Source organism: Micropterus salmoides, unplaced genomic scaffold (assembly GCF_014851395.1).
Source record: "Micropterus salmoides isolate LMB-PRFRI ecotype aquatic unplaced genomic scaffold, ASM1485139v1 Ms_hic_scaffold_9, whole genome shotgun sequence".
Classification (NCBI taxonomy): Eukaryota; Metazoa; Chordata; class Actinopteri; order Centrarchiformes; family Centrarchidae; genus Micropterus; species Micropterus salmoides.
The window spans coordinates 17,794,943-17,807,872 of record NW_024044681.1 but is presented as its reverse complement, the minus strand read 5'-3'; the positions used below and the strand labels follow the sequence as shown (position 1 = coordinate 17,807,872).

Here is a 12,930-nt window from a genome sequence, read left to right as displayed (position 1 = left end):
CTGTAGCAGGTATAAGAAAACAGGAGATTGAGGGAGATTAAGTATTTGTACACACCCACATAGTCTTGAGAGGAGTTCTAATCCGGCAACATTCAATAAGTGTAAACACCTATGTGGGTGGAAAATGGGTGAGTATGATTATATGGTTAATGGTGGGACCCAAATCATGTCCATGTAATTGCATCTTTATAGGAACAAAATGCACAAAACAAAAATATGGAATAGAGTTGCTATTGAGTGCTGTTGTCTGTAGTAGATAAGGAGAACATGTGTTGTGAACGTGGAAACGTCTCCAACCTTTTGAAATGGACAAACTAGAAAATGAGACTTTAGACTTTTGAAGTCATAGCTTTATTTCTGTGGTTGACCAGACAATAATAGATAGCTGCCTCAGTAAATGAAGGAATAGTAAAAAATAAAAACTTTCTATAAGTCACCCGTGTAGCATCCAGCTGGAGTGGATGAATTGAAGCAGACTTTACACTTAAGACAGACCGTAACCAGCTCACATTAAAGGTCACCTTGCGGGTTTCTCCCTGAACACAAAATTTCAGCAGCCTAAGGCAAAGAATTCAGATCAAAGCATGTTCAATGTCTGTAAGCTTCAACTGTTTGGCATCGGAGCTAAAGTCCCTCTGGACACACTCTTATCAGCCAACCCTAAATGTTTTAAAATGAAACAATGTGTCACCATTTCAGTTTACACGTCCGTATCGTGATGAAACTGTCAGAGCTAAAAGAACAAGTTGGTATTTACAAAATAAACGGGACACTTTTATCCCAATATTTCAATATCATTAATGTGACAATAATTTGTGGTATGATTATTGGTGCTCTCATACAGTATTAGTAAGAAACAAATATTGAAAATTTAAATGAGAACACTGATTCAGGATCACTAATCAGGTAATCTCATTATGTCAAAATGACAATTTTGTCATTCTGCTCTAGTGTTGAACTAATCAACCAAAAGGTGCTCTCGTTTGATATGTAACAGTTCCATAAAAGTAAAATCAACACAGGCAGAAGCATTAATGAAATAAAAAAAAACATCTCACAGTCATGAAATTAAAGCTTTTGTAAAAATGTAGCTTCTGTAAATAACACTTAACACTGCACAGAAATGTTTAGTACAAGTAAGTAAGATTAAAATAATAAAGTTGTGGAAAAATATTTGCATTTTAAAAAAAGCTTGTATTAATCTCAAAGTGCTATGTGGCTCTGTGAGGAACCTGAGCACCAATATACCTCAACATTCAAAATCAGGATCATCTCTCACAAACCCCCCCAAAAAGCTCCTCCAACTTGTTAACCAAAAATATTTGGGGTGGATATAAAAGGACATAGGTTAAAAAAAGTAGATAAGAAATATGCCATTAATAGGTATGAGAACCTCTGCATCAAGGACAAACATTCAAATTCAGTCACATTAATTTCCCACAATTTCTCCTTAACTGCCCAGCTGTCAACACAAGAACAACTTATGGCCTCAGAATAGGAGGTTAACTCTGATCCATACACACCTCTAGATTCACAGTTTGGTTGTAGACAAGTGCACAGAAGAGACTAAAAGAATTTCAGACCTCAGACAGGCCACAGAGAAAAAGTTTCAGGTGAGTAACATCTGGATTGAAGTCTAGTCAGTGCCCATTAAGCTTACGACTGAAAAATGTGCTGAATTATAGTATATTAGGACTTCATCCTCACCGTGAAATGGAAGCACTGTGCACTTGTAAGAGGTGGACGGTGTGGATAAATGTCCGACTAGTTGACAGCGGGGTGCAGCGGCGGGCAGGGCGAGATGTCATTCTGCTGGGAATCAAACAAACCCTCAATATTGTCCCCCTCCGCCTCTGGAGTGGTCTCCTCGTCGTACAAACACCTAAAACCGTCGTAATACTCGTCAGAGTCCCCCTGCGTTCCGTCCTGTCTGAGGCGCTGAGAGGGGCTCCAGGCTCGCTCCTCGTCCTGGATCTGTGCGGTGTCGAAGATGTAGACGGCGTTGGCCGGCAGGGAGAACTCCAGGCTGTGTAGGTACTCGTCCACCATCTCTTTGCAGTGGATGAACTCGCCACTATCAACCTGGGAGAGCAAAGACATCAAAATGGGTGTATGTATGCTACAACGCTTTTTGGCAGAGCATCATTTGTTGACCCAAATGTGCCAATATGTGCCTTTAATGTGGTGCCTTCATCAGTATAAAGGGGGGGGGGGCAATTTGTTAGACAAATGTCTTTTAACAAACCAAAAGATTGCGAATTAGTTAAATTTGGTCAAACTGAATGATATATAGTGGGTCATTTTACAAAAATAAACCATACTCTCATGTAAATGTTTTCTAATGACAAACAATTTCTTGTTATTTATCCAAAAAACAAAAAGCCTGTGCATTTCTCTTACTTGTGCTTTCTTCAGCAGATCGGTGAAGACGGAGAACCAGTCAGACGTGAGCGCCTCCAGTTCCAAAGTGATGATGGCCAAGGCCAACGTGGAGCCCTTGAACTGCCAAAGCTGGTGGCAGGCCATACAGTGCTGCACCTGCCTGGTCCACAACGCTGCCTGGAAGCCCGGGGGTGTCTTCTGACGCCCCGGTCCTGCGGGAAGCAAACCGGGGTCTGTTGCCGCATCCCAGCCGATGCTGGAGCCGGGCCCGATGGACGGAATGAGGTGAGGGTGGCCGGAGACGAGCAGGGCGTGGAACTGGACCAGAGTGAACAGAGAAACAAACAGGAAGAACGAGACCAAAACTTTAGCATAATGATGTCATTGTTGTCTCAGTGTGCATTCATCGCTCACCCCTTACCTCTACAACTTCATAACATTAAATATACCAGTGCATCGGATGTACAACCATGCATATCTGACAGTCATTTATCCCTTTGATTCAACCCTCATTCTCATCCACCCAGGACCCTGTCACTTTGCAGTCAGTGGTTCTCTACTCTTCTCAAGTGTTCATTGCTGCATTAAAAGCTACTGTAAACCTGAAGCTCTGCAGGAGGATACTTTGAGCAACAGTTAGAGAATCACACCATCAGGTTTTACTAATGAAGACCCACCTGATTGCCTGAGGAACCATAGTAATCTTGTTCGTATTGTATCGTACGTGCAGTGCTTTTCTGTGTTCCCATTTCTAGACAGGAACTGTAAATCACAACCTGAGTCGGGGCTCAATGTTAAAAAAAAAAAAACTTTTTTGAAATTTTGTTCGCTTTCTTCATACACTTGTCACATAGTGATTAGTAAACATCTGGTAACAGATTGTTAGCTAGCAAGTGAAACCAAGGGGCTAATGTAGTTCCATCCTTTGATTTAAATAAAATAAATAAAGTAAAAAAGGGATTTCCTGCCACGTGACAAGTGGCTGGTGAAGAAAAACGACTGGATTTCAAAATAACAGCGCATTCTTCTGATGTTTGTTAGTCTTTCATACATGTTGTGTTCAGCTCATTTGCTTTAGTTTGTCTCTTACCCTGTAGCAAAAATAAGCCATGTTTTTTTGAAAGAAAGCAGAATTCACTGGGAGGTAGATTCAGCAATGTGATGCGAAAGTCAAAAAGTTCAGCTCTCGACTTCTTAAAACCTTCTCAAGTCTCTCCGATGATGATGAAACATGGAGAGTTCAGGGTAGTGTAGCAAACAAAGAAAACAACAAGTTTAGATTCGACAGTCCTGGTACGCTCTCAGATGGTAAAAGACTTGAGCATCACATAGCTGATTCTGCCTTTCAAAATAGTTTTACCTGGATGTTGAAGCATATCGTAGGTAATGACAAGGCATCTCTGTAAATCCTCTTATTTATTCACATGAGTGTGTTATGGTGGAGAGTCTGACAAATTATTGATAGATTTTATTGATTGCCGTTTCATAGACAATGGAGAACCACTTTATTTAGAACACAAATGCAGAGGAATTTCTTCAGGGCAGGGGGAATGTAATTGTGAGATACTTAGAGTACAGTTTAAAAGTATTTATTTGAATAGTGTAAAGAGAAAAATGTCTTTATTTTATTATAGTTTTTATTAATACATTATGTCTCTTTATTTAAAAAGTATTGGATTTTTGTAATACCTAAAGTGAAGTGCTAGGACAATAAGATTCACTACAATAACGCCACACGCACAGTAAAACGGACACCAATATCAGTCAAATCCACAAACTGTATTTGTGGAATGTGCCATTTTTAATCTTGCAAAAGTCACTGAGTCAGTCCAAACAAACGTGCCAAGCGTCTTTTTGGTGACAGCTTTGAGGCCTTTAAGAAAATGTCCTCCACCAACTTCAATATCACAAACTAATCAAACGCTTACATTTATTTGTCGAGGGAATGTTGATGGACTTTTGGTCTGGGATGAGATGGACTCACACACACGACAAAACTTCACAAATCAACTAGGGATTGTTTTTTTTTTAGAGAAAGTAAAATAATCATCTTCTATGAATCACTGTTGGAGTTCTTTTGAGAAAGTGAACGGAGGAAGTCTTCTCAATGTAAATCCTTTCAATAGTGTGGATCAACACGATGTGTAAACCATTTCTGTCAAGAGAATCACGGGCTGTATTCATAAAACATCCAACTGCTGGCCTACGACCTGTTTTGCTTTCCTCATTTGCAGTTTAGTTTTCTGCCAAATTACAATTTATTTTGCTTTAAAACAAAGAACAAGTAGAATATCTGCCCTTTGAACTTCCATAGAGTCTTCATATAATGTGAAACTTGGGCTGAACAATATTTCAATATTATCATTCCTGACTTTGAGTGGAATTATATAGTGATAATCTTATTAGGTCATATCCTTTTTGCAAATTTCTGCCCAAATTAATGATTCCAAGCAAAGTGTAGGTAAGACTAAGTCTAGAGCCATGCTATAATATCATTATATAGAAAGCTAAAAAGGTCAAAGTTTTTACAGTTCATCCTGAGGGGGACATGAATGTGCTTATCAAATTTCATGCCAATTCAACTTACAGTTGTTGGGAAATTTCATTAAAAAAGTGAACCTGCTTCTGACGCTAGAGGACATGTCAGAGGATCACCAAAGGCACTAGGCTGGAAACATGGATATTGGTAGCAAATTTCATGGCAATCAATCCAAAAGAGATATTGGAGTTGCACAAAGTAGTGGGCCAACTGCTGCTAGTGTGGCTAAAAACTAACAAAAGTAGTCACTGAAATGTTGTTTTGTGTGTGTAAAGATTTTAGTTTTAATAATGAAACTGATGTTCAAAGCAATAAACTTATTTTGCATACATTTGCCACAATTTTGATGTATGAAGATATTGAACATAACCCATCACCCAACTCTATTTGTGAAGCCCATTAATACCTGCTCAAACTGTTGCCTTATGGCATAGTAACTCATCATTACATCCTGGAAAAAAGCCCAACAGCATGACCTAAATAATGTGTGAGTTTGTTGACAGTTCAGTCAGTGGTCAAGGATTTAGGCAATAATTTGTGAGGGTTATCGATTGAACTGCTGTGAACAGGTCCGAGCAACAAAACCATATTGTGCCATAAACTAAGTTACACAGAATGGGGCTTTTTAATAATTATAAACCTTGCTTTGACATTATAAAACAGTCTTAACAATTCACAGCATGTTATACATAACGCAAATGACCCAAATTGTCTGTTTCTGGAGGATTTAGGTACCCACTGTACGGCTGTGGGGTTAAGAGTTAGTAAGAAGTGCCTTGGCCTGATATGCAACGCCTTTGCTGGCTGTTATTTTGCTGGCAGCTTGCAAATGCAGTTTTGTGTGGTTTGAGGAATCGCATACACCTCTATCCAGACCTCGTGCTGAAATGCGTCTGTTGCTTTTCGTCCACTTGCACGCAATTTGGGTAACTGGCCTGGGTTATGCCGTAACTTGGGTTTGTCCAATATGTGGTTTTCAAGTCCAACATTGTCATATGTACTGGAGCTGCAGTTATCTGACAATGAAAATCTTTAAATGCAGTGGAAATACCAAGTGTGTAAAGACAATAAGTTGACTGTTTTAACTGAGGTCAGGTGGCAATATTATAATTATACTACTACTACTACTACACACAAAGAGCTGCAACGATAATCGAATAATCGTGTGACTATTAAATGAATCACCATCAACTTTCAGAATTGGTTTGAGTAATTTTCTAAAGAAACATTCTCCGATTCCAGTAAACTGAATATCTTTGGGTTGTGGACAAAACAAGACATTTGAGGACATCATCTTGGGCTTTGGGAAAAAATTTCACTATTTTCTAACATTTTATAGACCAAACAACTAATTGATTAATTGAGATAATAATCGACAGATTAATCGAGAATAAAAATGGCAAACTTGTTTTTTATTATTCTTTATTATCTTGTGTTTTATCATAAATAAAATAAGTTTGTTGCAGCCCTACATTTAATGGAAAACCAAATATAGATCTAACATATCCTCTAATCAGACTCTTTCATTTTAGGATGCGTATATGAGACACACACACACACACACACACACACACACACACACACACAGGATTTACTCCAACCAGGACTGAGTGGAGTTTATAATAATGGGCACAATGAGTCAAATCAACGCACAATCTCTACCAGGACCAATTCTTTACTGTGGGGGGGGCAGGGGGAGGGTTAAGGGTTTGTAAACACCATCTTGAAGCAAACAGGATGCGAGCATGATGGTTTAATGTGTGCTTTTGTACTGCTGTGTTTTTAGGCAAAGACCAGGACCTGAGTTCACAAAGCATTTCATAGTCTAGCCAGCTCACTATGAGATGCTCTGACAGCTCAACAAACAAACAAAAAAACCCCCAAAACAGTTATGTTTGCCTGTCTATCTGCTGAATTCTGACTTACTATGTGAATGAAGTCGACTGGTGTTGCGGTGTACAAGTCCCAGTGCAACTTGTCTAGAATGATCCTCTCCATGCGAAGAATCTCCGCTGTTGAAAAGCTGCATCCGCTCTGCACAACCAGGTCTTTGACGCAGCCTATTACCTGTTTAAAACAGACACCAACAAAAAGGGAAGCAAATAAAACGTATTGTTTTGAAATAGCATCGCTCTGGGTGTTTCCCCCCCCCCATCCATAAAGGAAGATCTCACCTCATCTTCCTCGTTGATTTTGGCAGCCAGGACCAATGAGGTAAAAGCAATGCATTTCAGGTATTTTGGTTGGGCCTAAAACCAAAAAATAATATAAAAAAAAAAAATAGCATTTAGTTCTTAAGAAGCAGAAAGATCACATGATCAGTAAGTGAATTTGGGAAATGAGCACATTTAGCATGAGGGATACGAGTTCGAGGTCTTTTTGGTCACACTGATTAGACAGATCACATCACTATGGCCTCTTTCTCCCTGCAGCTAAGGACAAACTAGTAGATCAGTTCATATCCATCAGCGCTAACATTTTTAAAAAGTCTAATTTAAATATACTTTTATGGTCAAATTAGCAAGTAAATGTAACTAAAGTAAAGATGTAGTTATTTACGATTCACTGTAGCCCTATGTGATGTCAAATACAGATGAAATGTATTGCTTTCATTGAATACAGACTTGGAACCATTGGCTTATGGATTAAAGAAGAAAAAACTATGTTGTCTATACTGTTCTATGCAGCCATTTGTGCAGGGTTTGTTAAGTAATGGGGAAATCCAGTCTTTATTATTTCCATTTTTTCTAAAAGAGTAAATTTCAGATCCTGGACAAATGGTAGACAAAAGGTCGTAAACCATTGTCACATGTTGTAGCCGTCTACCTTGACAGCGGACAGCAGTCGGTTGAGGATACAGACTCCCAGTGCAAAGGTCTCCGGACAGAACTGGAACAGTCTGTTCATCTCTCCGAGCCAAAGGATGATTTCTTGGTATTGGGAGGAAGAGATGTCAGCACCCTGAGTGGTCAAAGGAGACAATCACCAGTTAATAAATAAGTTGTCAATAAGATGTCAGACGTTTTTAAAAAACAAATGCTTAACTGTGTTTCAGATTAGCCAGACAGCCCCCCCCCCTCCCACCACCACTATGGGATTTTAAGGACACGTAAAAATGGAACTTCCAATAACCTTTGAGAAACTATAACATAAAAGTGACCGATTTTATGCTCTTTATTTTTAGCAAACCAAGATTAATTTTTCTGTTGGCCACAATACCTTTTTGTCATATAGGAAAAATTCCAGCAGCTTTAGCCCGAGCTTCTGTTTCAGCTGTGCAGCAATACATTTGTGGCCAATACAAATCCTGTGTGTGTGTCCGAGTACACCTACATCTAAAAAAATATATGTATGTTAATGATTTCTTCTCCACTCACCTGGATGCATCCATTCTTGAAGACAGGTACCTTCCAGAGGCGAGCCTCCCTCACCAGGGCGGCCTCCAGCAAGCCGACCAGCCGACGGCTCTCCTCAGTTCCTGGGTTCTTCATTGCCACCACAGCACAGGCCAGGCTGCACCCAGGTCACGTACACCTAATGGAGAAGGGGGAGGAGGAGTGAGGCAACAGAGAAAGAGATTACAATGCAATGCGAACAGACTGGCCTACACCAAACAAACGTCTCTATAAAATCAGTCTATTAAGCTATGCACACCCTTGAATTCACTCGGAGGTCAAAAAACATTAAGCATATTTTCAACACAGTGGGGTCCGGATCCCATTTTGACAGGTAAATAAAAGCAAGGAAGGACGAAAACACAGAAGGGGATTAATAAACAAAGTTCAGGAGTGTAAACAGTTTATTTTTCCTGAAAACAGCAACTTTAACAGCTCTTTTAAATTTCGAACGGGATTAAACAAGTTTCACTGCGCATATCTTGTCAGTTTTGGGCGCCAGTGATCTGGTAAACAGTTCATCAGACCAGCAGCTCTCAGAAAGCAGCAGGAAATATCTTTCAGTTTGATAAACAGCATCGCCATTTTTTAAGTTGTGCAGGCAGGAAGCGCAGGATAGAGAAACTGCACTTAAATATGTAACATGTTTAAAAAATTTATATGACTTTGTTTTAATCTGCAGTGGGTGGAATGCCACACACACACATACACACACACAAACACACAGGATCCAGGCGGGATAATGGGCTGCAGCTGCTGCAGCAGCCTCTTGCATAGTTGCTGCTGCAGCCAGAAAACATTTGTCTTAGTCTTCTTTGCTCGAGCAGTCTTACCTCTTCGATTTCAAACGCGGGATATCACTTTGGCGGCAGGTGCATTTATACGGCTTTGCAATTAGTCCATATTCACCGAAAGCAACGAGCAAACAACCGTCGGATGCTGTTTGAGAATACAATCTCGGAAAGAAACGTGTTTTCAAGTAAATATAGGGAAAGCAGCCGCATTATATACAGCACAAATATAACAATATGTTAAAAAAGCGCAAATTATTCCAAATCGCTGGGACAGTGGAAGAAATAAGCGCAAAATCCTAAAAAGAAGCAGGAAGCAAAAAAAAAAAAAATCAGGGAGGATTGAGGGCAAGCTGTGTTTTGAACGCTCCGGACTCCGCCCCGCCGTGACGTCATCCCGTCTATAAGGCAGAAATGTGTTAGTGGGTCAGACATACGGGACTCCTCGCACAAAATGGTCGAGACTTCACTGGAAATGGAAGATTTCTGCTGCGTGTCCATATAACATGTTTGTTCAGGTGCTGAGATATAACGCCCCCCACTTTGGCTTTACCCTCTTCATGTGCATGAATCCTGCTGAGACCCAGGCTGCTCCTCCAGCAGCAGCTCTTTCTCTGCTGCAAGCTCATTTTGCTTTTTTCTTTCATGCAGGCTGGTGTTTGTTATAAATGAATAACCTCTAGCAGCAACTCAACATTGCAAAGATATCTGATATTGGAAATGTATGGTATCTGGGGACTTACCTTGTGCTTGTTTGACACCTTTTGACTTCTCATTGTATTCACTTTTAAACAGCAGCTGAAAAATACTTTATGAAGCGTAGGCTGTTGTTAAGTTTTACTTTTAGGCTTTTTTTCACAGCAGACATTTTGTCGCGGGATGAAAAAGAGAATGATGTAAAAATGATAATTTGCTCTAATATCTATGTAATATATCACGGATCATATCGCAATTGCAACATCATTCAAAAGAATTGCGATATTTTTTCAAAAATCATAATGATTTGGTCCATATATACCTGTGCCAGGTGCAGAACATTGATGTTGTGCACTGTGGCTCGCTGATATGACTAATGGGACACTTTAAATTAGTAGAATTTGTCCAATTTGTGTACCACTATAAATATCTTATATAAATTACTGAAGAAATGGTCATTTATAACATTTATTATATGACAGTTAGCCTTGCTAGTACAGTTAAATCTGCATGAGGCTGACCTGATGCAAGGCTGGACCCCAGCAACTGCAATTTGTTAGTGGGAATTTGATAAATAAGTATTTTACCAAAGAACGATACACACTTAAATGATTGGGATAAGGAAACCCTATCCTAAAGAGTTGTGTGCCATATAATGATACCTGTATTATTTTGGCTCATATAATGTTAACGTGGTGCATTTTCCTAAATAAAATTGGGTTGAATAAAATTTCCACAAAACAAATTGACACACAGCCAGTTCTCAAACAAGGAATTAATCCTTCGGACTGTAAAATCAAGTTGGTAAAAAGGCCTGTCACAAGTTCACACAGCCCATAATGACACCTTCAGATATCTCGTTTTGTTTGTCAATATAATATGTTTACTGTCATAGAAGACTAAGAAAATAGAAAATGTTGGAACCAGCGACGTCACATTTTTGCTTGAAAAAAAAAATACTCACGATTAATCCATAATCCAAATTGTTGATGATTGATCTTCTGCCAATCGATTAATCAACTAATTGATTCAGCTCTTCTTGAACTCGAATCAACTGACTGACCAACACTGCTATGAAAGAACCAGAACCAGAACCACTTCAACCACCTGCAGGTATGTCTAATACCAATGCTGTAGTAATTGTTTATAATGTATTTAATGTGTTTAAAAACATATAAATGTATGTTATGGTGTTCAAAAATCCATGCACACTATAGTGGAAACCTGCTCACTCACATAACATACCACAGGCCACATTAGGATAGCACACAAAAACACCCTTTTTGCTCTCATTCTCCTTTTTCCTTCCTATCTATCCTCCGCGATAAGAAAAGCATTATTTTCACATGGATATGCTTTTGTCATCACACCTGATAATGAAACTAAACCTCAAACTTCCACGACCTTCAGAATACCAAAACAAATGCCAGGCTGAGATTGCATCACTATGGAGAATGTTGCAACCCTTACTCAGTATTGCTCAATGGCATTTTTTTAATGCAGTAGCTCAGTTTCCTGTTTGTTGCCAAAATCTAGTGGTTGCACACTTGGTTACATGAATTCATGGACAAAAACACACGTGATTGTGGTCATTTACTAACTGTAATGCAGTTTTACCCAGTTTTCATGTTTCACACCATTCATTATGTGAGACTTTTGAAAGCAAGTAATGACTATTGCACTTACAGTGGGTACGGAAAGTATTCAGACCCCTTTAAATTTTTCACTCTTTGTTTCATTGCAGCCATTTTCCAAAAATGCAAAAAGTTCATTTTATTTCTCAGTAATGTACACTCAGCACCCCATCTTGACAGAAAAAAAAACAGAAATGTAGAAATTTTTGCAAATTTATTAAAAAAGAAAAACTGAAATATCACATGGTCATAAGTATTCAGACCCTTTGCTCAGTATTTAGTAGAAGCACCCTTTTGATCTAATACAGCCATGAGTCGTTTTGGGAAAGATGCAACAAGTTTTTCACATCTGGATTTGGGTATCCTCTGCCATTCCTCCTTGCAGATCCTCTCCAGTTCTGTCAGGTTGGATGGTAAACGTTGGTGGACAGCCATTTTCAGGTCTCTCCAGAGATGCTCAATTGGGTTTAAGTCAGGGCTCTGGCTGGGCCATTCAAGAACAGCCACGGAGTTGTTGTGAAGCCACTCCTTCGTTATTTTAGCGGTGTGCTTAGGGTCATTGTCTTGTTGGAAGGTAAACCTTCGGCCCAGTCTGAGGTCCAGAGCACTCTGGAAAAGGTTTTCGTCCAGGATATCCCTGTACTTGGCCGCATTCATCTTTCCCTCGATTGCAACCGGTCGTCCTGTCCCTGCAGCTGAAAAACACCCCCACAGCATGATGCTGCCACCACCATGCTCACTGTTGAGACTGTATTGGACAGGTGATGAGCAGTGCCTGGTTTTCTCCACACATACCGCTTAGAATTAAGGCCAAAAAGTTCTATCTTGGTCTCATCAGACCAGAGGATCTTATTTATCACCATCTTGGAGTCCTTCAGGTGTTTTTTAGCAAACTCCATGCGGGCTTTCATGTGTCTTGCACTGAGGAGAGGCTTCCGTCGGGCCACTCTGCCATAAAGCCCCGACTGGTGGATTGCTGCAGTGATGGTTGACTTACTACAACTTTCTCCCATCTCCCGACTGCATCTCTGGAGCTCAGCCACAGTGACCTTTGGGTTCTTCTTTACCTCTCTCACCAAGGCTCTTCTCCCCCGATAGCTCAGTTTGGCCGGACGGCCAGCTCTAGGAAGGGTTCTGGTCGTCCCAAACGTCTTCCATTTGAGGATTATGGAGGCCACTGTGCTCTTAGGAACCTTAAGTGCAGCAGAAATTTTTTTGTAACCTTGGCCAGATCTGTGCCTTGCCACAATTCTGTCTCTGAGCTCTTCAGGCAGTTCCTTTGACCTCATGATTCTCATTTGCTCTGACATGCACTGTGAGCTGTAAGGTCTTATATAGACAGGTGTGTGGCTTTCCTAATCAAGTCCAATCAGTATAATCAAACACAGCTGGACTCAAATGAAGGTGTAGAACCATCTCAAGGATGATCAGAAGAAATAGACAGCACCTGAGTTAAATATGAGTGTCACGGCAAAGGGTCTGAATACTTATGA

The 12,930-nt window shown here is 39.9% G+C and overlaps 1 protein-coding gene across 1 annotated transcript; it reads right to left on the bottom strand.

Moving 5' to 3' along the window:
* Positions 1-342: 342 nt before the first annotated feature.
* ccni2 (cyclin I family, member 2) lies at positions 343-9,438 on the bottom strand. Its single transcript, XM_038707822.1, has 7 exons — positions 9,150-9,438; positions 8,299-8,455; positions 7,748-7,882; positions 7,096-7,170; positions 6,848-6,988; positions 2,401-2,700; positions 343-2,082 (listed from the first exon to the last, which is right to left on the bottom strand). Exons 2-7 carry the CDS (start codon positions 8,410-8,412, stop codon positions 1,765-1,767), a joined length of 1,083 nt encoding a protein of 360 aa, XP_038563750.1. The 5' UTR covers positions 8,413-8,455; positions 9,150-9,438; the 3' UTR covers positions 343-1,764.
* Between the last annotated feature and the right edge of the window lie 3,492 nt (positions 9,439-12,930).

Coding starts and splice junctions, on each gene's coding strand:
- ccni2 (XM_038707822.1), bottom strand. CDS start 8,412: ATGAAGAACCCAGGAACTGAGGAGAGCCGTCGGCTGGTCGGCTTGCTG. Junction 6,989..7,095: donor AAATCAACGAGGAAGATGAG/GTGAGATCTTCC, acceptor TGTTTTAAACAG/GTAATAGGCTGCGTCAAAGA. Junction 2,701..6,847: donor CAGTCGACTTCATTCACATA/GTAAGTCAGAAT, acceptor ACTCTGGTCCAG/TTCCACGCCCTGCTCGTCTC.